The 27,553-nt window shown below is 35.8% G+C and overlaps 1 protein-coding gene across 1 annotated transcript in view; it reads right to left on the bottom strand.

Annotated features, from left to right (window-relative positions):
• Window positions 1-27,553, bottom strand: part of LOC145667964 (uncharacterized) — a 223,975-nt gene that overhangs the window by 37,935 nt on the left and 158,487 nt on the right. The window contains exons 19-22 of the mRNA XM_081735388.1: window positions 22,783-22,931; window positions 18,701-18,796; window positions 8,764-8,975; window positions 3,882-3,959 (exon numbers count right to left, since the gene is read on the bottom strand). Coding sequence (XP_081591514.1) covers window positions 3,882-3,959; window positions 8,764-8,975; window positions 18,701-18,796; window positions 22,783-22,931 — 535 coding nt within the window. The remainder of the gene's footprint in view (window positions 1-3,881; window positions 3,960-8,763; window positions 8,976-18,700; window positions 18,797-22,782; window positions 22,932-27,553) is intronic.

Genomic DNA, 27,553 nt, shown 5'->3' with positions numbered 1-27,553 from the left:
GCTGATATTGCAAGCTTTCCACTCATACCTATACTGTATCGGTGCTATCTGTCAAACATAAATAAAAGTATCACCTTGGAGTCATCAATTTTTGAATCACCCTCGTATATATATATATATATACGAGTATATATATATATATATATCGGGTGTTCTAAAAATGGCGCCCACGGACCACAGAACCCTATTCTAAAAGTCAAAACAAAGAGAAAAATATATATATTTGTATACCTTCCGGGTCCTTCCCTAGAGATACGAATTGCACTATGCAGCAACGTCGGAGATAAAGAACCATAGGGTAGATCTACCAATCCATCAAATAATTATATCGATTCTTTCCAGATGACAGTTAAAGTCGATAGACGTCGACACTAGCGCCACTTATTGGCGTAAAAATTCATGTAACTGCTTGATGGATTCATATAGTAATGCTAATGGTTACAAATTAATCTGCAACGTTGCCACATAGTGAAATTTTGATTACCCATAGCGGCTGGAGGAGGTCATAGAGGGTATTTCACCATATAACATTTTCGCTTTATTTTGACCTGTGAAATAGTGCTCTGTGGTCCGTGGGCGCCATTTTTAGAACATCCGATATATATATATATATATATATATATATATATATATATATATATATATATAGAGTGGGTCAAAATAAGTGTTACAAGCCAAGTCAATATCTCGCGAACCATAAATGAAATAAGAAAAATATTAAGAGTCAATGTACAATACAGAGGGGCTTAAAAAATTAGTCATACATGAGGTTCCCCCAACCACCCATTTTGGGGAGAGGGGGTGTACGTGAAATTTTCAAATGGGAACATAGGTCGAGTGATACCTCGTTCGAAAAAGCTTGGAAAATTGAACAATTTTTGATATGGGGCAACGTTTTCAAGATGGCCCCCTGTATCAGATAAAATTTCCAGTACTTATAAATCAGAAACGGCTGAGTAGAAAACGATGAAACAAAAAATAAAAAGCCATAGGCAACGTGGAATCATATTGTTGCGGTGTCCCCAGGGCCCCCCATCATGGGGACCTGGGACCAACTTGAAAATTTCAAATGGGAATATAGGTTGAGTGATACCGTGTTAGATAGATCGTGGAAAGCCTAACAGCTTAGTATAAAATTTGTTTTGATTTCGGGCAAGCCTGTTTCAAAATGGCCACCGAAAATGATTCTACATTCAGATACAAAGCGCAGTGTTTAAATTAAGTGTTACACGCCAATATCTCACGAACTATGCATCAAATAAGAAAAGTGTTAAGAGTCAATGTACAATACAGACGGCCCAAAATATGGGTTAAACACGAGGTTCCCCCGCCCTCCCCCCATTTTGGACGGAGGGGTGTACGTGGAATTTTCAAATGGCAACATAGGGCGAGTGATAACTTCTTTGATAGATCGTGAAATACCAAACAGCTTAGTACAAAATTAGGACAATGCTTGGGGTACCCACTTGCTTAACTTGTACAACTTTCCTATCCCATGCAAATGGAGTCTGACTATTTCAGCGGAAACAATATGGAACCTTTCTGCAAGTTCATCACATGTTAGATTACCGTCCTCCTCAGTGTCTGCTTTCACGGTGTCATTATCTAGCACATGTGGTCGTCCACTGCGCGATTTATCCTAAAAGCTCACATCTCCCGAACGGTATTTGTGGACCAATGCCTGGCGATGCGTTCATTCACGGTATTCTCCCCAAATGCCTGGTATATGCGGCGGCTTGATGCGTCAGCTAACCTATTTTCAAGTCATACACCAAACACACGCGAACAAGCTGCTTCGGTACCTCCATTTCTCCTCAACACTTTTCAGGAGGGTGCGTCATTTTGTTTCCTTTCAGTGAGCGCATGATTAATGGGATGTCAAAAACGGTAAGAACTTTTTTGGTTACCTTGTATCTTCAATGATAATGGATGCCACAGCCACAATTCCACGTTTTGTTTTTAAAGAAATTCGTTCCTATCGTTATTAGTGATACTCTTAATTTTCTTGTCCTAATACCTATAGTTGCTTGTCATGGTATTTGTTCTTTCTTGTTGTTTTATTGTATGGAATTTCTGGTTAAGTATTTTATACTTTAACATCAAGAGTACTATGAAATTAGTCCGTTTAGCCAATGAGTATTGACCCAATGCATACGCTGATGTAGAATTTTATCAGCTATTTTTCTAAACTCACAAGCACTTTCGAAATAAATCTCTTTGCGAATTAGATTACATTATAATAAAACGCAGAACAGGAAACTTCGGTAAAATCGAAAACTAGTAGGAACGAAAAAGAGAAACGGTAGAAGTCATGCGTGCGTCGAAAATGAATTTCTCATTAGATTGTTGATCCAACTGCATTTTGTAAATGATTTACAAATATGATATTTCATTGCACAAGCGACAAGAAACGATGATGCGTACAGCTACAGAACATACGTTTGTTACACATCGTTTATGGAAAGTTTCGTTAAATTTCTAAGTATGAAGTTGCCAATTAAAAATCAAGCACTCAAACACACCTGAAATCGCTTTAAAATTTTTATTTCAAGTGTTAAAATCTCACTTTTACCAAATTCCTTGACTTTCTCGGTTTTTCAAGACTTTAGTCACCCTGTTATACGTATATTGCATTCCCCTCTTAGGGAGCTGCTAGGAATATTTGTAATTATTATTTGGTTATTATTCTTGTAAATCTTATGTCTTGGTAGTTAATATAGATTTAGAAAGAAATCCCGGCCGCGTAAATTATTATTACAGTACATATAATCTATATTTATTCTTGTCTTTAGTATAATTTTGATTTATGTAGCTTAATTGTTAACTAAGAGCAGTTTCCCTTCTTTCCGAAACAGGATTTTTTTTAACAGCTCACTTAGGGGGGAGCCAAGAACGAAAGCTAATCCTACTTTTTATTTATTTATTTATTTTTTTCGTTAATTTAAAACGAAACGTTTATTTTTAAACCAAGCGTCTGGCTGTGACCGTTGGCTGTAACTCCTATATAAGAGCAGGAGAATCATACGTGAGGGAGGATTCCAGCTCGGCTGTTTAAAGGGTTCTGTCCAAGGGACGAAATCTTTCTCTGGAATTTTTTCTTTTTCTCTCGGTCGAAGTGGTGGCTAGAGAGCAACACGGTGCAGCAAGACGGCTGTATCGGTGGGATGCAAAAATATAGTTGTGGTTCCCGAAAATTCTGTCATATTTTCAGACCACGAATCTTTTTTAAGAGGAAGAGAGTCTGGGGGCTATGGAGATTGTTGGTCTGTAAACTGTTCCACATAGCAAGAGGGCTGTGTGAAGGGGGATGCGAATTAAGTCGCCGAACTTTTTTATTGTTTTTGGTGTGTTTTGAAACTTTGTTTAAATCCGTTGCATCTAAACCAATCTCAGTACATTGTTTAGAGAGAGATACTTTGGGGGCTCGTTTTATTTATTTTCTGTTTATTCAACTATGCTATTCCTCCTGGGTGCACACAGATGCTAAATGAGCCTGTTTTACTCTGTGGACGCAAGTTCGGTTCTCGGGATGTTTGAATTAAACGAAGAATGGTGATTAGCAATTTGGGGACGAACTTGGAGGTGGCAATATTATATATATATATATATATATATATATATATATATATACACCGTGATAACACTTTCTAAAGAAGAAAATTTTAGTGCGAGATGATTTTCTAAGAAGAGGCGGTTTGCATGTGAGTTGTCTGCATCTACTGAAAAAGATGTTAGATCACATTGAAACAGTACACCGTTAGTAGTATATTAATAAACAAGTTATGAACATTGAAATGTAGGGACTGACTTATCTATCACTCAGTAGAATAGCATTAAAAGACATTTTTCTGTATAATTTGAAAATGAGAAAGCACACATACCATCCAATTTCTTGAAAACCTCCTGTTGTTCTTCTATCGCGATCATGGAATGTAGCTGGAAAATTGCATACCTATCACCTGAAAAATAAATAGTAATACGGTAATTCATTTAAGAAAAGTGATACGATAATACCAAAAATAACATTTTATTTGTAGAAAAAAAACAAAAACGGAATGCTACGGTTTGTAATTTGTAATAACTCTCAAATGGGCAATTTTACCCAAGTTTAAAATTGAATTAAAATACTGAAAGGAGTCAGAGCAGGTTACCCCCTTTTCACGACCCATAATTACTATCATTAAATTAAGAAGTGAAACTATCAGCAAAACCTCATACATTAGGTATCTTGACTTAAAACCTAGAGAAAATGTCAAGATTTCGCACATCGAGAATTGAATAGGAAAGCTACTATTTTCACGTTACACCATAAAAAGGAAACTATTAAAAATACGGTAGGTGACAGTGTTGCTACATTTCAGGATTTACACTGAAACTCTGGTACTAAATTGCCCGGCTTTCCCTGAATTTCTGACTGGGTAAGTAAATTTTCCCTGATCTGAAACTCCACAAACCCGACTTTGCCTGAAGTTCCATGACTGGGTAAGTAAATTTTTCCTGTCCCGAAACTCAACAAACCCGATCTTCCCTGAATTTCCATGACTGGGTAAGTAAATATTCTCTCATCTGAAACACCACAAATCCAACTTTCCTGAATTTTCATGACCGGGTAGGTAAATTTTCCCTGACCCGAAACTCCACAACCCCGCCCTTCCGTGAATTTCCATGATTGGATAAGTAAATTTTCCTTGACCCGAAATTTCACAAACCCAACTTTTCCTGAATTTCCATGACCGGGTAGGTAAATTTTCCCTGACTCGAAACTCCACACATCTAACTTTCCCTGAATTTTCATGACTAAGTAATTTTTCCCTGTCCTGAAACTCCGCAAGCCCAGTTTTCCCTGAATTTCCACGCCTAGATAAATAAATTTTCCCTCACCCGAAACTCCACAAACCCGACTTTCCTTGAATTTCCATGACCAGGTAAGTAAACTTTCCCTGACCCGGAACTCTACAAATTCGACTTTTCCCGAATTTAAATGACTAGGTAAGTAAATTTTCCCTGACACGAAAGTACACAGACCCGACTTTCTCTGATTTCCATGACAGGAAAATAAATTTTTTCTGACGCGAAACTGCACAAACCTGACTTTCCCTGAATTTCCATGACTAAGTAATTTTTCCCTGTCCTGAAACTCCACAAGCCCGACTTTCTCTGAATTTCCACGCCTACATAAGTAAATTTTCCCTCACCTGAAACTCTACAAACCCGACTTCTCCTGAATTTCCATGACTAAGTAGGTAATTTTTCCAACTCGTAACTCCACAAACCCGACTTTCCCTGAAGTTCCATGATCAGGTAAGTAAACTTTCCCTGACCCAAAACTCTACAAACCCGACTTTCCCCGAATTTCCATAACTAGGTAAGTAAATTTTCCCTGACACGAAACTACACAAACCCGACTTTCTCTGATTTCCATGACTGGGTAAGTAAATTTTTCTTGGCCCGAAACTCTACAAATACTATTATTTATGGTTAGATTTTCTAAAAACAATAAGTTCCTTAATCGATTTCCACTATCTCCATAGCCGTTTAACACTTTCCTTTACTTTTAAATACAATATAAGCTTGCTTTATATATATATATATATATATATATATATATATATATATATATATATATATATATATATATATATATATATATATACAGGTATATATAACTATAAATACTTATTATAAATCAAACTTCTTTTATCTGGAACATAATAAAATCTAGTACGAAACAATAATTGTACATTAACGATAATTTAATATCTTCCCATTCTGAATATATTTATAAACATAAACAAGTAAACATGCATCATGATTTGGCCTATGATCCAAGTGGAAGCTTGAGTGGTTCGGATTCCATGTTAAGCTTTAAGTCAATGTCTCATATGCTCTCGCTGCTGAACGGGAAGCTAAATGCCAAACTCAAATTCAAGCTCAATTTGACCTATCTCTTTGATTATTTACAATCAACAAACCTATTTTTCTGTTACAGATGAATTTTTCTTTGTTCTTTTTTCTTTCAAAGCTTGAAGTTTCTAACATCTTATTGGCGCTCTTTAAGCTTTTTTTCGTTCTAAAGATAATTTTCATTTTTCAGCTGTTTCCTTATAACCTTCTTTTTGAATCTTCTTGATTCTTTGAATTATTCTTCGTATCTTCTGTGGGCAGCTACAAAAAATTTCGATTATTCTGTAAATATAACAATTACTCTGAGTTTCGGCATATTTTGAAGCATTTCCCTGATCTTCGGCATATTTTTTAAACATTTCCCTGATTTTCGGCATATCCTTAAAGCATTTCCCTGACTTCCTTGACTCATTTTAATTTCCGAGATCTTCTCTAACTTTGTAAAACCTGTATTTAATATTATGCAAGTGTTCAATATATGCTAAAATATGGAATCTGGCTCTGGAAAATTCTTCCAGGCACAATATATTTAATAAAGTAAGTTCAATTTAAAACCGGCTCCGAGATACAGAACAATACTTCTTCCGTCCTTTACTCCTTCTTCTCCCCATTTCCTTCTACATACCTCTTTACATCCGTCCGCTATAATTATACATATAAAACTGGAACAACAATGACACAAATAACAAACATTTGAAACAGAAATTAGAAATGTTTAAAATTAAATGTAGCACGGGACTGGTTTCAATTGTTCGAAATTTGCAAGAAACAATTAATACACAAGTGTACGAAATTTGTAAGAAACAAGTAATACATAAATGTACCAAATTTGTAACAAACAAGTAATACATAAGTGTACGAAATTTGAAAGAAACAAGTAATACTTAAGTGTGCGAAACTTATAAGAAACAAGTACTACATAAGTGTACGGAATTTGTAAGAAACAATACATAAATGTACCAAATTTGTAAGAAACAAGTAATACTTAAGTGTACGAAGTTTGTAAGAAACAATACATAAATGTAAGAAATTTGTAAGAAACAAGTATAAGTATACGAAATTTGTAAGAAACAAGCAGCGACGCAAATCTGTCTTCAACACTGGGGGGAACGGGTAAGACCATTCCCATAATCCTATATAGGGTTTAACATAAATGCATGGCCAAAAGTGATGAGGTGATTGCGGACATCCAAATAAGTAAAAATGTTCCTATAAACATGGGTTCTATACTTCTTCGTTTCCGAGATACAGGGTGTTCAAATGTCGAGTCCCTCCAATGGCCTAATATGGGAAAGGGAATGGAAATGTTCAATATTACAGGAATAATACAATCAAGTGGAATTATATCCATGCAAATACATTTACACCAACATAGAAAATGAACTAATCAACATTTGATGTTATTGGGTTGTCAGTGTTGCCAACCTAATAAACCGATACCGTTGTTTCCTATTGTGCGGTGTTAATTAACTTCATCTTGGATGCTTTGTGTTTCAAAAACGAAATAGAATCTGTCCCATGTTTAGGAACATTTTGATGTCAGCAATCATATGCTAACGTGTGGACATCTAGTGCTATTTGAAAACATAACACTTTGTACCAGGTTGGCAACACTGACAATCCAATAAGCTCAAATGTTGATTAGTTTCATTCGCTATGTTAGTGTGAATCTATTTGTACAGGCATAATTCAACTTGATTGTATTATTTCTGTAATATTGAACATTTCCATTCCCTTTCCCATAGTAAGCCATTGGAGGGACACGTCATTTCAACAGCTTGTATCTCGGAAACGAAGCGACATCGGACTCATGTTTATATTTTTACTTATTTGGATGTCCACAATCACCTCGTCACTTTTGGCCATGCATTTACGTTACACCCTGTATATATATATATATATATATATATATATATATATATATATATATATATATATATATATATATATATATATATATATATATATGTAGTGATGTTCAAAATATTTATGAAATTGAAAAACAATGCTGTGGAGGATCAGGGGAGCACAGTTGTCCTCAACATTGGGAGGCGAGCACATTTGAGGCTTATTCTGGGGGGACAAATTTCACCTCAGTTTCCTTTGTGGCAATTGGACACAAATCATCACATTTCTTTCCAAAAACACATTTTAAATCGGATTATTGGGGAGATAGTCCCCCCAGTTCTAAGATTGCAGAGGCCGTGTCCCCCTCATCCCCCCGGGATTTGCGCCAGTGGAAACAAGTAATACATTAAGTGTACGAAATTTGTAAGAAATAAGTAATACATAAGTGTAGGAAATTTGTAAGAAACAATTAATACATAAGTGTAGGAAATTTGTAAGAGACAATTAATACGTAAGTGTACGAAATTTGTAAGAAACAAGTAATACATAAGTGTACGCAATTTGTAAGAAACAAGTAATACATACGTGTACGAAATTTGTAAGAAACAATACATAAGTGTACTAAATTTGTAAGAAACAATACGGAAGCGTACGAAATTTGTAAGAAACAAGTAATACGTAAGTATGACACCAGAAGGTTAACCGAACATTCCGAATTTTTCTTTCATGTCTTAACCATTTTAAACAAGTCAAACTAAGGATATGCATTCCGTGTACAGGGAACAACAGCTTCCTACTACACTATGTGGACCACCAACTAAAAAATTACGGTTATCATTATCATATGCTACCTTTAATGTCTTATATCCAGTCTGAAACAATTCAAAGGATCAGATGAATATGTCAAAAAAAAAAAAAAAAAAAAAAAAAAAAAAAAAAAAAAAAAAAAAACAGAAACACGCAGTAACAAGAATAATGAAACACCATATTTTACGACGCACTAACGCTTACCATCTTGGAACATCTCAACATCAATAAGCATTTCATATAATTCTGCGATATCGCCCCATCCTGGCAGGAACACAAGAATTGCCCCTTCTCCCTCACGAAGGCAGATATGTTTAATCAACTCTTTCACCAGCTTCAATGAAAGACGATCAGCACCTTGGCATCTTAACGATCTTATCACTTCCCTGTTATATTTTCCTGTCATTTCCAACCTCCTAAAATGGTAGAAAATTTGGAAACGTGATTTTGAAACAGGTACAAGAAATCTGCATCAGTAAAACTGCCTTATTCACTAGTAATGGAACCGTTTAATTTTCCAACGCGTTAAATTTTCCAATATTGCGAATTAAAAAAAAAATAAATAAAATAAAAATAAAAATAATAATAATAATAATAATAATAATAATAATAATAATAATAATAATAATAAACTGTTGCAGTTACTCTTGAAAATTAATAGTTTTCACTCATTTGTGGTTTTTAGTCGTGTATTCGTTGATGCACATTAATAACAGAACTTTCACAGTTACATACAAGTCTACCATCATGAAGCGTTTCTGTTGCAAGAAATACGGCTCTTGAATGAAAGTTATGTTCTTAATATGTTCTTTGATCTGGTGAAGTTTTGTTAATTTTAACCAAATTACTTCTTAAAAGAGAGACAGAGCAGTAGGCAAATTTAACTAATACTCATGCATTAGAACATATAATTACTATTACTTAATATTCTAATATAGACTTTTATATAAACTTTATGTACAAAATCCTGTATGAAAACAAATACCTGTTCTCTAGCGAGACAAATTATCTGTAATAATAACGAAATATTTTGTAGAAAATGTAACGCATATTGCTAAAGCAACTTCAACGTCATCAACCAAAATAAACGGTTTTCATTTTGTTACTGTCGGATATGTACTGTAACACTTTTAGTTACTTGTATGAACTAATTATATATATACAGGGTGGGCCATTTTAATTAATCCACGGAAATATCTGAAAAATGATAAAACATAGAAAAAATTTTTGAAGTACACGTTATATATTGCTGAGGGGGAAAACCAATTCCGCCAAAAGTACCCCTCCCCGCCCCCCCTAAATGGGGGTAATGGGGGGTAACTTTGAAATGTCAAATGGGAACATGGGTCGAGTAATACCTCGTTCGAAAGGTCTTGGAAAACTAAGTAACGCTGTACCAAAAGATGTTTCATATTGTGCACCGGTTTCAAAATGGCCGCCATGATATGGTTCGGAAACTCCAGTACCCGTAGTATGAAAACCATGGAAGGTAAATGAATGGAACAAAATTGAAATACGTAAATATCATAGGGCATATCGAATGGTGCAATCCCTGTGATCCCAGTGGCCTCCCTGAAGGGGTCTTGTGGACTAACTTCAAAATTTCAATGTCCGACCGGACAACGGTTCGGGCGTACGCTTGACCTACCCAATGCTGTTTGGAAGGCAGACTTCATGCATAGAGAATTGGTGCACTAAGTTAACGCGGATGGCCACAGTTACACTTTGATTAACTATTAGCATTCATGTCATATTGTGAGCTTGAGGAACGAAACGGTGTGTACATATATCCCCGAAATGCTTTCTGAATAACCAGCACGCATTGCATAGTTTCTCTTTTTTTAGCCACTACAGCGTCATCCTTACAAACAAATGTTTCAACCACCATACCTATTTGTAAGGTTAGCCTTAATTTACGAATTAAAGTAGAGTTCTCGTTTGAACTTTCACTTTACTTTCCACTCCACTCACATACAGAGCGCAGGGAGAGATTATTTTGCAGGACTTGGATTTCTCTCTATACATTATGGCAATTTTACTCTAATATTTTTATCTCTGTTGTATTATTCTCGAGCCTTGGAACGCCTCCGTGGTTTTCCTATTTAATTTTCGTTATTTTCATTTATGTCTAACCGTATTCATACTATGGGCACTTGACGTTTTCTTAGACACAGTCACCATGTCTTTGCGATCATTTTGAAAACGGTGTCTCATGTCGAAAATTTTCTTACAGAAGCTGTTTGATATTAATTTGTCTATGTAACGTGATGTTACTCGCTTCAAGCTGCTATTTGAAATTTTCAAGTTGGCCCCGGATACCTTTCAATTGGCCCTTGGAGTCACCCCGACAACACCTCTCGATGTGCCTTACGTCAGTTAGCTACTCTAGTTTTTCTTTTGTTGATTTATCTCCAATCGCTTTCATACTACGGGTACTAAACCTTTTCTCTGACACGGATACTATGTTTCGGCGGCCTTTTGAGAACACTGCCATTTCACATCAATCGTTTTCTCCTGCAATATGTTAGATTTTGCCAGATTAATCCACTCGACTCATGTTACTATTTGAAATTTTGAAGTTAGCCCCCAAGACCCCTTTAGGGAGGCCACTGGGATCACAGGGACCACACCGTTCGATATGCCCTATGATATTTACGTATTTCAATTTTGTTCCATTCATTTACCTTCCATGGTTTTCACACTACGGGTACTGGAGTTTCCGAACCATATTATGGCGGCCATTTTGAAACCGGTGCACAATATGGAACATCTTTTGGTACAGCGTTACTTAGTTTTCCAAGACCTTTCGAACGAGGTATTACTCGACCCATGTTCCCATTTGACATTTCAAAGTAACCCCCCATGACCCCCATTTAGGGGGGGCGGGGAGGGGTATTTTTGACGGAATTGGGTTTCCCCCTTAGCAATATATAACGTGTACTTGAAACATTTCTTCTATGTTTTATCATTTTTCAGATATTTCCGTGGGTTAATTAAAATGGCCCACCCTATATATATATATATATATATATATATATATATATATATATATATATATATATATATATATATATTTCCCTATTCTAATACAAGAAACATTAAGTACTTAATGATCTTAACTGTAAACTAGTAAATATAAAATAATTTTAATTGTAAAAGCATAATATAGTAAAATATTCGAAAAATTTAAAATTTTTCCAAACTTTCTGTTTTCTTCCAGGCTTGGGGAAAAAACTTTTTTTTAACCTAATATTTTCGTTTTTTTTTTTTTTTTTTTTTTTTTTTTTTTTTTTTTTTTTTTTTTTTATAAAGGCCTTCACAACACTAGCCAGAACAGTATCGGATTTACAGCATTTGTCCTTCCAGGAAATGTTCGCAATATTTAAAGATTAGTAATCGATATTCAATTGATACGAATAATCAACTGTCTGTCACTCACTTTTGATTAGTATTGACTAGGTATTATACAGGGTAAGACATAAGTCGGTTAACATCCCTGTAGCACACGAACGGCTTGGCGTTTACACTTGGTTCATGCTGTACGTTGTTCGGGTAATGAACTACATTGCACAACATGGTTGCCCTGGCGGTCATCTTGGAAGCCGACATCTTGAATCCAACTTTGGATTTTTAAATGGGAAGGGGGCCATGTGAGGTATCAATTGACACGATCTCGATTTCAGGGAAATAGTGGTGCAGTCCATTTTCACCTACCATTATTGGTTAAGAAGTTATTGCGTGTCAAATGATACCCCACATGTCCCCTTCCCATTTAAAAATCCACAGTGAGATCCAAGATGGCGGCTTCCAAGATGGCCGCTATGGCAACCATGTCATGCAATATGGTCCATTACCCACCCGAACAACATATACCATGAACCAAGTGGGAACGCGAAGCCGTTCGTGTGCTGCAGGGGTGTTAACCGACTTATGCCTCACCCTGTATAATTAACTCATACTTTAGCAAGAATCAACAGTATAACTGAATATACTGTACATTTTTATCAAGTATCCTGGTTTTTTCAGTCTAGAAATATAAGAGTCCTAAACATTGCGGATGGACAAGCAATCATGTGGTTCGTTTAAAAATCAGACTTCAACCACGTTTTCTTCAAAGAAAGAAAGAAAAAATGTGTTCATAAGTGTCTATTATGAAAATTTTTGAGGAAACATGCATTGTTTTGTACATGGAACTGCCTGTAAAAGCCTGTCAGATTTTGACAGGCATTATACAGGCACCTGTTTCGGCGAAAACACTTGTAAAGAAAAGATTACAGGCACATTGTCTTCAAGTGATATGAATGTCGAAAAAGTTAAACTTCTGTTGGAAATTTTGCACGGAAACACGCGTCGTACAGAGCCTGTTCATTAAAATTAGAGCATGCAATGTACACGTAGTTACTCACATGCAAGTAAATGGAGGGAATATGTGCATGTAAAGTACCTTGAATGGACTGCTGATAACATTCGCAATACAGTAAGAATGAAAAGTACAAGGAAGGTGCCTGTTTATCAACATGTAATATACATGTGTGACATTCACATTACATGTAAATACCATGTATTAGCGTATAGCATGGAAAACGCATGATGCAGATACAATATGTTATTTTACACTTATCATTTTCGTGTACATGCGAAGTGTGTAACTCCCGTACGTGCACTGTACAGGCAATGTACAGGTGAACGGGAACATGCAATGATCATGATTGCCAATAAATGGATTAAACAGATACGTGTGGTGAATAAGGTAGATTGGAGCTAAATATTCACGTTATAGGCATAGGAGACATGCAATATTCAGGCACAAGTCTCCAATTCGACATTCGCTATGCAAGGTCCTAACACATGTATAATACATGGGATTACAAGTGAACATATTGCCTGCATTATCTCCGTGTACACATGAAGTGTGAACCCACCTATATGCAAAGTGCAGGTAAATGGAAAATGCAATGATCATGATTGCCAATAAATGGGTTAAACATGTGCATGCAATGAACAAGGTTGATTGGAGTGAATCATTAATGTTACAGGTGTAGGAAACATATAATATTCAGGCACCAAGTCTCCAGTTTGTCATGCACATATGCAAGGTCCTGACACATATATAGTACATTAGAATAGAATTGGAACACATTGCCTGTATAATGCGAACTGTGAACTCACCTACTTGCAGTGTACAGGCAAGGTACAGATGGAATGGGACTATGCAATGATCATGACTGTCAATAAATGGATTAAACAGATGCGTGTAGTGAGTAAATAGCTTAAACAAGTAAATGCGATGGACAAGGCTGATTAGAGTGAACATTCACGTTACAGGCGTAGGGAGCATGCAATATCCAGACATCAAGTCTCCACTTTGACATGCATATATGCAAGGTGCTGACATATATATACAGAGGCGTGCGCAGACCCTTGGATTAGATGGATCAAATACTCCATTCAACTCCTTAAAGTATGCAGCCTACATTCTAGTAATCCACCTGTAACATACATTTACCACATATGTCACAGGTAGAAGTAATTCACCTGTAACACGCAGGTCTCATATATATTACATGTACATGTGATCAGCGTTTAACATGCATGTGATCTATACAATACATATCCAATTCATGAACAGGCAAACTGCATGTTACATGTGGCTTCCATGTACATGTTACCTACATGTCTCTTCTGCCGTATATATACATGGAACGTACATGTTTATGCGTGCCTAACACCTGTGACATGCAAATTTTATGTACACTTAATGCGATGTACTTTACACGTATATTCCGCTCACACGTCCACTAATTCGCTAACATCTGTATTTCACATGTATTTAACATGTCAATTACATTTTTATCAAATGAAAAGCAGCTGTCGTCAGATCCTTATGAGGTAACGTATATGTCAACTACATGGAATATGCCGGTTACGTACATGTCCTTCCACTCTCTACATGTTGTTTACACGCGTTTTTCTCGTTGCAAGGTTGCAATCAAAAAACTACCTATTTCCGTGAAATGAACATGCAATGATCTTGAAACAAATCGACACCTGTCTCATGTGATTAAAAGTGTTTCATTTTCAGGCGCATGTACAGGCGCCTGTAAAAATATGCCTGTTTATGCATGTTTCACAGGCGCCTGTAAACCACCTGCATTTTCTGTCTGCTATACGTATTACAGTCATTGTGAAAGTGTAATAAACTTATTTGTGCTTTTTTTTGGTGTGCCCAGCTCAGACAATTTAATCATTTCATTTTAAAAGCTGCTACTTTTTCACGCATAGTAAGTAATCTTTGTACGTTCTTGCAACGGATATATCAGCAACGAGGCAGACGAAGCAGCCGACGGTCTTGGCCATCGGCAGCAGCCAATCACTGTTCTACCAGTGCTTACGTCACTTTGGTAGGTTGGATTCACGTGAACAGCGGGGACAAAGAGGAAACTGCGTGACGTAGCTGGCATTGGGCGCCAAGACTTCAAGAGAAGACAAGCATTTTACACTCTCTGCTGAAAATAATTCGTACAAAATATAAAGTAGTGCATATCCATTTGTACTTTTGTAATCAGAAGACATCCACATTTTCTATTGTTATAATTTGTCCATGTCATTTGAAGAGATGTAAGTATCGGGCTTAGCACCAAATATAATCACTGTTTTATGCGTACCATTGGCGTTATTCTGACCCAGAATTGTCACCTCATGTTCGTTCATTTTGGTGAGCATGGTGGAATATATTGATATAAACAAATTCTTATTATTTTATGTTCTTTTCCAGTCGAAATGATGCTGAAGTTTTATTCTATTTGTAAGTTTAAAGTTGTTGTTTGAATTTTTGCCTATGTGTGGTTAGCGGTGAAAGAAGCTATTACTTTAGTGATAACTTGTTTCGTCGTTAACGCTCGGGTGAAATATTCGATCAATGACTATCTATGCAATGCTTACTCTACTTGCACCACCATCCTATAGGGTAAACATCACAAAGGTACATCAGATCCACTCTAAATGAAGTCAGTAATTCACAGCTGTCTCGTAGCTATATGACGGACGTGCGCGACTGTTGCGCCGGAGACCAAGGTTCGATTCCCGGTAACTTCAAATAAAAATGTAGTTTGAAAGAGGAAAACTAGAGTAAAGTAGGAGATAGTTTAAGGAAATGTCTTCAAGCTACGAACATTCTCATTTATCCGTAAAGGTTTCTCATCATCACCATCTCCTTTAGCCTCGCCAGCATAACCATGGGACTTAAAGATTTCATTTCATTCATCCGTCGATCTTCTCGGGTATAGCTACATCTTCATGTAATCTGACATTCGTTTCGTCCAGCCTGGGTTTTCACCTCCTTGACCCGATTTCTTACAGGATATACAGAGAATAATCTTCAGTTAATCAGAACTGTCTATTCTGGGTTTGATTCTTGACATTCTTTCCGGTTTAGATTGGCTATTGTGCACTTCTAAATTCTCACACTTATCATTCGGACACTTGGCTCCGTCACATTATTTTAATATTTTGTTGTTTAATTACTATTACATTATAAACTGTTGATTAAAATTAGCCATTTTTTCAAAAAGTAGTAACGCCAATTCGTTTTTGTGTTTCATAATTTTTCCACGGCTGAAATCGAAGAGCAGTGTCCAGTGGACAACATTGTCAAATGTCACGAGAAATTATTTAAATAAATCTTTTATGACAAGTAATTTTAATAAATATTTATAGAGCTTCTACTTTTGGGATTAGGTTTAATAGTAGTGCTTGCTGTGTAGCTAATTTATGTAAATTCGTGTTTTTGGATAATTGGCCACGGCTACTTTTTATTTTTTTTTTATTTATTTTGTTTTTTTAGCCAGAACCTCTAAAATAGATTGACTTAGCACAGGATATATTCCCATGGGGAAGCTTTGTTTCTGCAATGATAAATGTTCTAGTTTCTTACGTCATGGAGTTGGTTATGTGTTTTTAGGACTATTTCTTCTCATGGCAGATAAAGGTATTAGATTTAGAATCTTATTTAGAAAATAGTCAGTGTTCGGTTGTTGGTTTCCTCTAACTACGTCTGCCGGAAACAAAAAGTATGGATGTTCACACAAACTACTATACGACTTCACTTTTCATAGATTTCCTAAATTCTAAAATGGGAAATAAAATAATGATATGCGCATTCGTACAAAGTTCCAATTTATTTGCTTAATTCCGCTGTAATTTTTTGCAGGTATACCGAGTGAAAGATGGCGTTCAAGATCCGCAATCCGTCCAAACAGGACTAGCGTGCCGTCATCCAGTTTCTGAGTGTCGAAGGTTGTCAACCAACTGAAGTGTTCCAGCGTATGAAAGACGTGTATGGTGATGCATGCGTCTCTACAACAACAGTGGTGGACTGGGCCAGAATGTTTCGGAAGGGGCGTGAACTGATTATCCCCGTCCTGGTTAAGCCCATGTTGTTGCCACAGAAGACACGCGTGAAAAGGTGAATGCGGCTATAGCTGTGGATAGATGCATTAGTATTCAATCCATAGCGAACGGGTTAAACATGAGTTATGGTACTGCTCAGAAAATTGTGAAAGATCTGGGGTATCATAAAGTGTGCGCGCAGTGGATCCCCAGGGTGTTGACAGAAGACCAAAAGTTGGATCGTAGGGTTGCGCCATTGAAAACATTTGTCACGTTACCATTTGGAAGGTAACGACTTCTTGCTGCGCATTGTTGCTGAGGATGAAACTTGGTGCTATCATCTTGAACCGAGTCCAAAGTCTTCCGAGTATGCAGCGGAACCCCCCCCCCCCCATCTTCACGTCCCAAAAAGTTCAAAGATGCAACCGTCTGCGGGGAGAGTTATGGTGTCTGTGTTCTTTGATTGCCATGGACCATTATTGCTCGACTCCAAGGAACCAGGACAGTCGAACAACACCGCACGCTACTGTCAGATCTTGACACAGTTACGGAGAGCCATCAAAAACAAAAGGCCTGGTTTATTGACCGCTGGAGTATTTGTGTTGCATGACAACGCGCGTGCACACTTTGCAAACCAAGTGCAGAATTTGTTTCAACGGTTCAAGTGGGAAATGTTGCGACACCCGCCTTACAGCCCTGACCTTTCATCTTGTGATTCTCACATCTTTGAGCTTCTAAAGAAGGCATTGAAAGGTTAGAGATTTCAGTCTGACGCTGAGGTTCAGGATACTGTGCGTGATTGGTTTGATAGTCAGCCGCCCAAATTTTATATGGACGGCATTTGTAAGTTTGTGACCCAGTAAGACAAGTGTCTCAACGCTCATGTTGACTTCTTCTGAAAAATATTTTTACTGCACGCTAACCATAGACGCCTCTAGATAGTGTATAAGTTTACACTCGAAATAAAATTTATTTCATGAATTATGACCACTGAACGGGTTTCAGTTGATCACCTCTTATATAAAGCAATATTTTTTGTAATATGTTACGAATGTTCATTGTGGTTTGTCTCTGATTTAGTATTCCTGGGTTAGTATTGCAGTCACCTCCCTCATAGTGCCACCTCAAATGGATGTAGGCCTATTTATATTTTATTCCTGTACACGGTTGTCGAAGGCAATAGCACATTGGTTAGTCCAGGGGTTTGATGCATGTATGTATAGAAACTTCACCAAGCAACTTTCTAGTACCAACAAATGTTCATGGGTACTGTCCTCAATGAACTGTAAAATTAGTAAATGTAAAAATAGCAGCAAACAATCCCCGTCTCTAAAGCAACAACGAAGTCTTTTCCTCCTCAGCAACGGACAGTTTTGCTTAAGGCGATAATTAAAACCTGCTTGCTTAAAATAAGTAAAGAGTACAAGTCTTTATTGTTGCAAATAAACATTAGAAATCAAGACGGAGGCCATCAGTTTTCTGCAAAAATGAGTATTTTTATGACATCTGATTTCAACTTCATTAGGTTAACATATCTATGTGGCTCAACTTGGGGGGTTATGAATTATGAATATGGATGCATTTTACGTGAGCGCTAATCAAAATGTACACCTAATAATCAGAAGGAAATGAGTATCAAACAAATAAATTAAAAGAAAAATATTATCATATAATTACTTTCACTTCTTATACAAGACACTTATTTACTGACATCCAATAGCATTACACACACATAATTACACAAACTACAAACCTTATGTACGGCGAGAGGACATCTTGATAAAACCTATATTCCTCCAAATTGGATCTGTCACGTCGCAAACGATATTCTTGGCCATCGAGACGAACGCTTTGAAAAAAGAAAGAAAAACTCATCATTCTCTTAACCGTTAGAATTAATATGTATGCAAAATGAGTACATGAACCCTCGAATTTATTGCAGAGGTTGTAACGACAGGACGAACGTTTCGATGCTTTCTTCTTATCAAATAGGCTTCTGGCAATGTGTAGATTTTTTTTTGGCACTTCTATTTCAGTATTCTGCGCAGTGTTGCCACTATACGAATTTATCCAAAAAAATTCATTTCTTACACACAGGCTTTTACGCAGATCAAAGCAGAAAAGTACATGAGGACTTTCGGTTAGTTAGCACTCGTTTTACGATACAGCGATGTTTATCTTCTATTTTCAGTGTTACCAAGCTGTGAAATAAGTAATCGCAGTGTTGCCAGCCATTTGTTTTATGTATGTTTTTCCTAACGATAGGTGATTTTTCACTACTTTTGGCAACACTGCTTTCCTCAGAGACCTCATATGAGTCTCTATGTTACGGAATATGAAAGCGTGGTCTTTGACAAATCCAACGAGGTATAAATCATCACACTACTACCATTATGGACAAAGTTACACTTTTTTAAGCAAAACTACCCAATTTTCACCAAAAAACCCTATTAATTCTAAGAGTTAATTACATTAAACATTTTTTATTATTATTATTTTAGTACTTGAAGGCGCAAAACGAAACAAAGATGAAATAACAGGAATAGCTGCACGCTGAACTGTCAGGAATTACATGAAAATATATTAACCCTTTCGAAACGAGAGTGGCATATAAACGCACAGCCGATCTTTCTGCTCATGATGGGTGTGTTATATAAACAACACATGGACTGGTGTGTTTTATAACCGCCATCTGAGTTTAATATATCCAATAAGTCATTTAATAATCAACAACAATATGGGGAGTTCTTTAAGGCGTCCATATTTTTCCGCTTCTGAAGAAAGACTTACAGCTGTCCCTAAAAGCTTAACCCTATTAGCTAGCATCTTTAGAACATACAGACTTATTAATTACATGAAATACTGAAATCTACAAATGAAGTAAAATAAGATTATAATTGTTTAACAATATGACGTAAGTGCAAGTTTAATTCTTTATAATAAATAAGAATAAAATAACAACAACACAATATAGAATATTTTAACAAATACGTAGAGATTCTCACCAAAAAGAAATAATAGCATGTTAATTCCTTTAAAAGGACGCTTAAAACAATGCTTATGACTATGTAGCTACTTGCTTAAAAATAATTTAAATATATTATCTTACACATTTCAACACGAAAATAAAATGCTTACAATATAATCAAAAAAATCACGTTTTAATTATAAATAATAAAAAAAATCGTATTACGTACACATATGTTACTACTGATAGCATGAGCTGACCTTACCTATTGAAAGAACGAACTCGCTTATGAAGAGAATGATCCTAATTTCACAAACTGCATTGCTACATCGTGTATAATATTGCAATTCCAATACACATCGCAATTTTTAAAATAACGGAACAGGACCTCAAGACTGACAAGCGATGTAAAATTACGCAGACATAAATTAATACAATTTTAAGATTATATTTTTTTTCTTTCTTTTTTAAATCCGAATCCAAGAGATTTACTTTGAAGGCGAAAAACACTTCCTTTAGGAGCTCAAGTTGTTGGAAATGTGTTGTTAGTGAAAACTATTGCTTCCAAATGTATCGATGTTCCAACGGGCTTAAAAGTTAAGGCAAGAAGTTTGTATCTATGAAATCAGGTTATGCTGATACAAATAAAAGATATGCGAAAGGACGTAAGGTCCATTGAGACTGCAAGGCTAAGCCTATCTAAATATCCATACATCAGTCTCAAATAATATTTTAGACATTCATACAATGAATTTTATTAAAATTGATTTATTTTATAATGCACTGTTTAAACATCAAGCGAGTACTAATAGATTTTGAAGCAGAGCTCCTGAAACGTCGCATTGAAGGCTATTTTTCCCCTAGCCTCATCTCAAACCATCATGAATATGAAAAGTTGGCTACAGTTTGTAGCGAAATTTATTGATTCCTTACATATATATATATATATATATTAAAAAAAAAAAAAAAGGAGAGAGAAATCTAGCATACTTTAATCTCCGTTCGCTTCGAGCACTGAGGCTATGATAGTGGTGTATTCTGAACCACCAGCTGTTACGTGGCAGTTGTATCAGTGTTCGTAGGTAGCCACGCCCCTTAAAGGACTCGTGCGTGCTTCGCGCGATAACGTAAGCTGCCTTCTACCTGCCTGGCTGCAACGAATGCCTCGTTGCAGTGTAAAACAGGTAATTACATGGGAAACTACGGAATCAGGGTTTTGAGTTAAAATGAACGTTCGTAACATACTATTCTTGTTTAAAAAAGGTTTAAGAAAGAAACATAAACAAAAATGTAATATTGTAGTTACTAATACAGTTTCATTATAATACTATTAACGTTTATTTCACGACTCAAAACTCCTGGTTTTGTGGTTGTTAAAATAAAAAGGAATATAACACAAAAGAGTTAAAAAAAAAAAAAAAAAAAAAAAAAAAGAGTTTAACTGGAAGTCGACACCAACGTTAGTTCGTAAATGTTTGCTCTATATTTCAAAGCTATTATTATGCAGTGGGAAAATACCTTTCAGCTTGTCTATATTGGTTGTTTAATCCACTAAAAGACTTTGTTTAAAAACTAGTACTATTCATTATTGAGAAATTAAAATTCATGGTTATACATCGAGTGCAAGAGGAGACTGGGTACGTCTTGTGTTTGCATGTTAAAGAGTCCTAGGTTCAATCCCGTTAATGATTAGTGAATACTCGTCCCAGAATAAGTGATAACACGTAAATAGAAAGTTTTTAATTGAAAGATTAATTTGAGGCTATTTTGTTACTATTAAACCAACACTGGTAACGTTCTGAGTTCGATGAGTAGGGTACGGGATGCAATTACATTTAGCCAGTTAATGAACCTCTTGAATTATACGTATGTCAATGCATATATTTAAATCTTCTAAAATACTAGTAAAAATACTGGGTACTAATAATATATCTAGACTTTTAACTTGGTAAATCGCTATTTAACAGAATATAAAAGTAATTTCTGAAGTGGTGAGCATTCTACTTCGCGTACTTTTGCTGGGAAGAAATTAAGTACCATATATATATATTTCTGAGCCGTGGGCTCGCCTGTTTAAATACTAACATTATCCGAGATATTATCGAGCATTTTCGGTTGGGCTCGACTGTTCAGATATTGCCTTAGTTGGCCATGTATATGTTTCTCTCAGTTACTAACAAAAATCAGGCAGCCACAGACGCTAATTGAAATAAAACTATTGTTATTGTTATTTTTAACAAATTGTTTGATTTCTCTGGGATTGCGGTACAAACTCATATTTCCCGGTATTACTTACAGTTCTTTTGAACTGAATGTCTTTATGACATTACTTAGGGTAATACAAGTTGTATTCTTGTATTCATACTATACACAATAAAGCTCTATAACTATATGCTCTAGAGAGCCTTGTGTATTATAACAGAGAAATTTCCTCTTTTTATGTAAGGCAAAAATAAAGTTTAATATTAATAATAATATATTTCTTTAACTTCTCGAAGTAAGGAAAAGCAGGAGACTTTACTTTTTATTTTCTTTCGCAGTAGATCAGTAAAACGTACAAAAACCAGATCATCTCCTGCAAAATCTAGCAACACTGTTCTGAGGGACAACTACTTAAGTACAGTAACTCAGTCGTTTTACAATGCGTTGCTTATCCTTTTCCCATTCACTAATGATGCACATAGAAAGAAGGTACGTAGCACTTCCATAGGTCCATCGGCGAGGAACCCTTCTGCATCCTTATAGGATTCACCTCAATATTATTTTAATAGAATTAAATAAATTTTAAGGTTACGTAATATACAGCTTATGGGAACTAAACGTTCCTGTTAGCTCATACCCCACGTAATAATACTAATAACACTTACTTTGTCATATTAAGAACGTCCTCCAAATAGTATTCTTTCACTGGATATGTTTCTCCAGGAATGTTGACGACGGGGCAATTCCCGAAATAGGCTGAAAATCTGTCAGAATTTATAGTTGCACTCATAAGAACTATCTTCAAGTCTGGTCTCTGAAATTAAAAATAAGTACAGAATGATATATACTACCACAGCTACGATTTTAATTGTTTAGATCGTCAACATAACATCAAAATGCACACTTATTAAAGGAGTATAAACCCTTTGCTTATCAAATTTATATCTTCAGCTAAAGTCAAAGATAACATATTCACTAATGTCTTCACGGTCGCTGAGAGCATTGGTTTACTTAAAATGCTTTAACTATATTATTTATTAATACTTTTTAACGAAACAAAATAAATACACAGAACGGAACGAAATAAATACATAGATATTAAAATACACCGTGAAGAATATATTGCAATACTATTTGTGTTAATAATTTATACTAGCTTTACCTGCGTTCTCTATACAGCGCATTATTCACATATGAACATGAATCTCCTTGTCATTCCTCACAACATCTGTGCATGTCTCTTTACAGACACAAGTGAAAGACATCTTGATAAAAATCGGAAAAGGGTACCATAAAGGGGAGATTTTTTAGATTATTTTTTCAATATCTCGCACTGTTTGCAAGACCAATATCTCGCACCGTTTGCAAGACTGAGTCTACTTCCAGTTAGATTTTCTAACTCATGTATGACCAGTGTTTTCTTTCTTCTTGCATGTAATATGAAATAAACGAATACATTACATACACAATTAATTATAATGTCAGTGATACATGGTGTTCATTGACTAAAACACTCCAAACAATAAAGATTACTCTTAGACTGGAGAAATGGTTATCCTACGTTTTTCATTACCATTTCATGAAAGAAACGTCTGAGAAATATAAAACCCATGTATACAACTATGTGGCGTTGGGATGTATAACTCGTAGGAGATGATGCTTTACTTTTTTAAAATTTCAACACTTCTAGTATACCGCTAAAAAATACAATAAATAAATAACGGCTATGTTTCTTAAATATTCAATTAGCACTGGACAGTGCACATACAATTTGGAATCGACCACTGAAAACCGCACGTTTCTAGCACTTGTGGTTTTTGAGATCACATTGTCGAAAGGATTGGAGATAAACATAAACTTTTCTTTGGACACAAACACATAAACCTAGCATTTTAATATATGGATAGGTACCCTTTTATTTATTGCGTTTAATATTTAATGTACTGCAATATTTAATGTGAATTGAACTTCCGGGTTCCGTACGTCATGGAGTCAGTTAGTTGTTAACAGAGCTGTTTCAATGTTTCCTGACACCTTCTCAGCAGATTAGGAAACTCACTCACAATCCAACTTACCTTTCAGAATTTATTCTTGCACTATTTTGTTAACAGGAAAACGTATTGTTTACTGCTCTGAGAAACTTACGCAGAAGACTTTTCTAAACACTTTTGTAATTGTGTGCTAGCTCGTAGAAACTTTGCTCACTTCCAGCAGGCATTTTATGAATATATTATAACCTTAAATCTATGTTAAAAATTGATTATACATTAATTCGATGAATTCACAGTTCTTTGACCTGCTTAATATTATAAATATTCATGTTTACATAATAAAGTACTTATCTAACTTACTTATCTAGCATTATAACTATTTTTAAACATTTTTCTTGAGTAAATAAAAGAGTACTATACAAATTATTATAAACATGCGTCAATCCATATTCTTAAATAGCTATGTGCGTTATTTTGAATTTAAGAGCATGAGGATATATCCGCACTTGAAGGGCAAAGGGTTAAGTTTAATAATATTACACATAAAATGCTAATGCTTCAAATTACTCAATCTTATGAAGCCAACAACAAAACAGTACTTTAACAAATGTTCTCAGAGTTAATTTCTATAAATCTTAAGCTATTACCTGTTATTATGGAGTTCAGAATTATTTGTCGACGTGAATCCTGTCGAGGAATTTGAACCTTAAAATACAAAACGATAATCATGTCTGTTGTACTGTATGGTTGCGAAAGATGGTCGCTCACTCTGAGGGAAGAACATAGACTGAAGGTATTTGAGAACAAGATCCTGAGACAAATATTCGGGCCCAAGAGGAACGAGAATGGGGAATGGCGGAAACTTCATAACGAGGAACTGCATAATTTATACCATTTACCAAACACTGTTATGGTATCAAATCTAGGAGGCTCAGGTGGGCAGGGCATGTAGCCAGGATGGAAAAAAGTAGGAACGCTTTCAAAGTTTTAACTGGAAGTCCAATCAGAAAACGATCATTTGGAAGACTTAGGTGTACATGGGAGGACAACATTAAGGTGGATCACGCAGAAATAGGATTACAAAGTAGCAACTGGATCCAGTTGGCTAAGGATAGAAATCAATGGACAGCTTTTGTGAACACGGCATTGAACCTTCAGGTTCCATAGGTCATAGAGTGAGTTAGTTAGTTAAACTTTAAGCCATCCATTAGCACCCCCCCCCCCTTCAATTAGAAATACTGTTTAGTTAAGTATCCAGACGATCTGTTAGAGTGGGGTGCTAATGGATGGCTTAAGGTTTAACTAACTAACTCACTCTATGACCTGTGGAACCTGAAGGTTCAATGCCGTGTTCACAAAAGCTGTCCATTGATTTCTATCCTTAGCCAACTGGATCCAGTTGCAACTTTGTAATTCTATTTCTGCGTGATCCACCTTAATGTTGTCCTCCCATGTACACCTAAGTCTTCCAAATACTGTTTAGTTAAGTATCCAGAATGGAAAAAAGTAGGAACGCTTTCAAAATTTTAACTGGAAGTCCAATCGGAAAACGATCATTTGGAAGACTTAGGTGTACATGTGTCCCGGGTTCAAACCCTGCTCCCGCCAAGTGAACTTTGTAGTGGACAAACACCGTGTGCGTGGGTTTTCTCGGGGTTCTCCCGTTTCCTCCCACTTTCTTCATTCCACCATTTCATTCATTTCTCATAATCACCGTCTCCTTTAGCCTAACCGGCATAACCGTGGGACGTAAAACTCAAAGATTTCATTTCATTTTTTTAGGTGTACATGGGAGGACAACATTAAGGTGGATCACGCAGAAATAGGATTACAAAGTAGCAACTGGATCCAGTTGGCTAAGGATAGAAATCAATGGACAGCTTTTGTGAACACGGCATTGAACCTTCAGGTTCCATAGGTCACAGAGTGAGTGAGTTACTTAAACCTTAAGCCATCCATTAGCACCCCACTCTAACAGATCGTCTGGATACTTAACTAAACAGTATTTCTATGATCTCAAATTCTTGCAACCTTACATTACATATCAATTTGCTCTTCAACTTTACCATCAACCTCATCAAAACAGTTGCCCTTTCCTTTTTACTGAACCTCTATCTTAAAATATTCTTAGTCCTCCCTCATAAATGAACCTAAACTTCGCAACATTTTTTAAAATCTTATTGAGCCTCTACATCCATAATCTTGACCTCTCCACTTTATTGACACTCAACTTCAAAACAGTTTTGATATTTCTCACTGAACTTCACAGCACTCTTGTTTCTTCCTCTTACTGAACCTCAACCTCAAAAAACTGTATTTCCGATTGAACCTCACAGCACTCTTGTTCCTTCCCTTTATTGAACCTTGGCCTCAAAACACTTTATTGAACCTTGGCCTAGTGCTCATAAAGAGGGTTCTGCGATTGTACACTTTTTTAAATATATATGTATATATATTGGATCAAAAGATCTAATATATTTCAGGCAAAAAAAATTCTTGTAGGTCTTATAATTGCAGAACTACAGTATGATGTGCTCATTCCGCAAAAAATACGAAAACTTGATTTACAGGCCGTTCAAAAATTTTGTTGCCCCTAATCTAAAAGATCTTACATATTTCATTGAATCAAAAAATTCTTGTACGCCCCATAATTGGAGAACTACATATAATGTACCCAAACTCAAACTATCACTTAACTCAGTACAATGTGCTTATTCCGTTTAAAAAAAAAAAAAAAAAAAAAAAAAAAAAATGATTTAACCCTTTGGAGTTTTAGTACCTGTTTTAGGTACTAAAGTAGTGTCTTCATTATTCAATTAAAAAGAACCAATAAAGCTTTTTACTTCGGTTCTTTTTTCTTTCTCAAGTATAGAGGCATTGTAGAACACGTTACATATGGTTTCACGCCTTTCTGTGTCGAGACATAGGAGATGATGATGTCATAACTTTAAAAATATATTTTTTTTTTGTTAGGACTATTTTTGTTATGTTTTGGCGGGTTTACTTTTGAACCTATATGATTGAAATTTTGCACAAACATTCAATCCACCGAGTAGTATTTAACAGATTTTTTCAGATCTCTGCGTTAACACAGGGAGGTCCAGAGGGGCAAAAAGGTGTTTTAAAAAGGGGATTTTTTTAAACCAAAAAACCCCTTTTATCGCAATTTTCACGCCTTAGATACATGATGGAGACATGTGAACGGTACCGTTTGAAAGGCAGTTCTATTCTGAACAGAATGATGCACGAACCATGATCTTAGGATAAATAGAAATGTCTCAGGAATTTTTTACCTGAGATCTTGTTTTATACGGTAATCTGGGGTATTGTGAGGTATATTATTTTTTGGCGGGCTTACCTTACACCTAGAAGATTGAAATTTTGCACAAACATTGTCCCCTGAGTAGTGTTTATCAGATTTTTTTTCAGGTCTCTGCGTTAACAC

This window comes from Thermobia domestica, chromosome 13 (genome assembly GCF_964235325.1).
Source record: "Thermobia domestica chromosome 13, izTheDome1.hap1.1, whole genome shotgun sequence".
In the NCBI taxonomy this organism is placed as follows: Eukaryota; Metazoa; Arthropoda; class Insecta; order Zygentoma; family Lepismatidae; genus Thermobia; species Thermobia domestica.
This window is presented reverse-complemented; position numbering and strand designations above follow the sequence as displayed.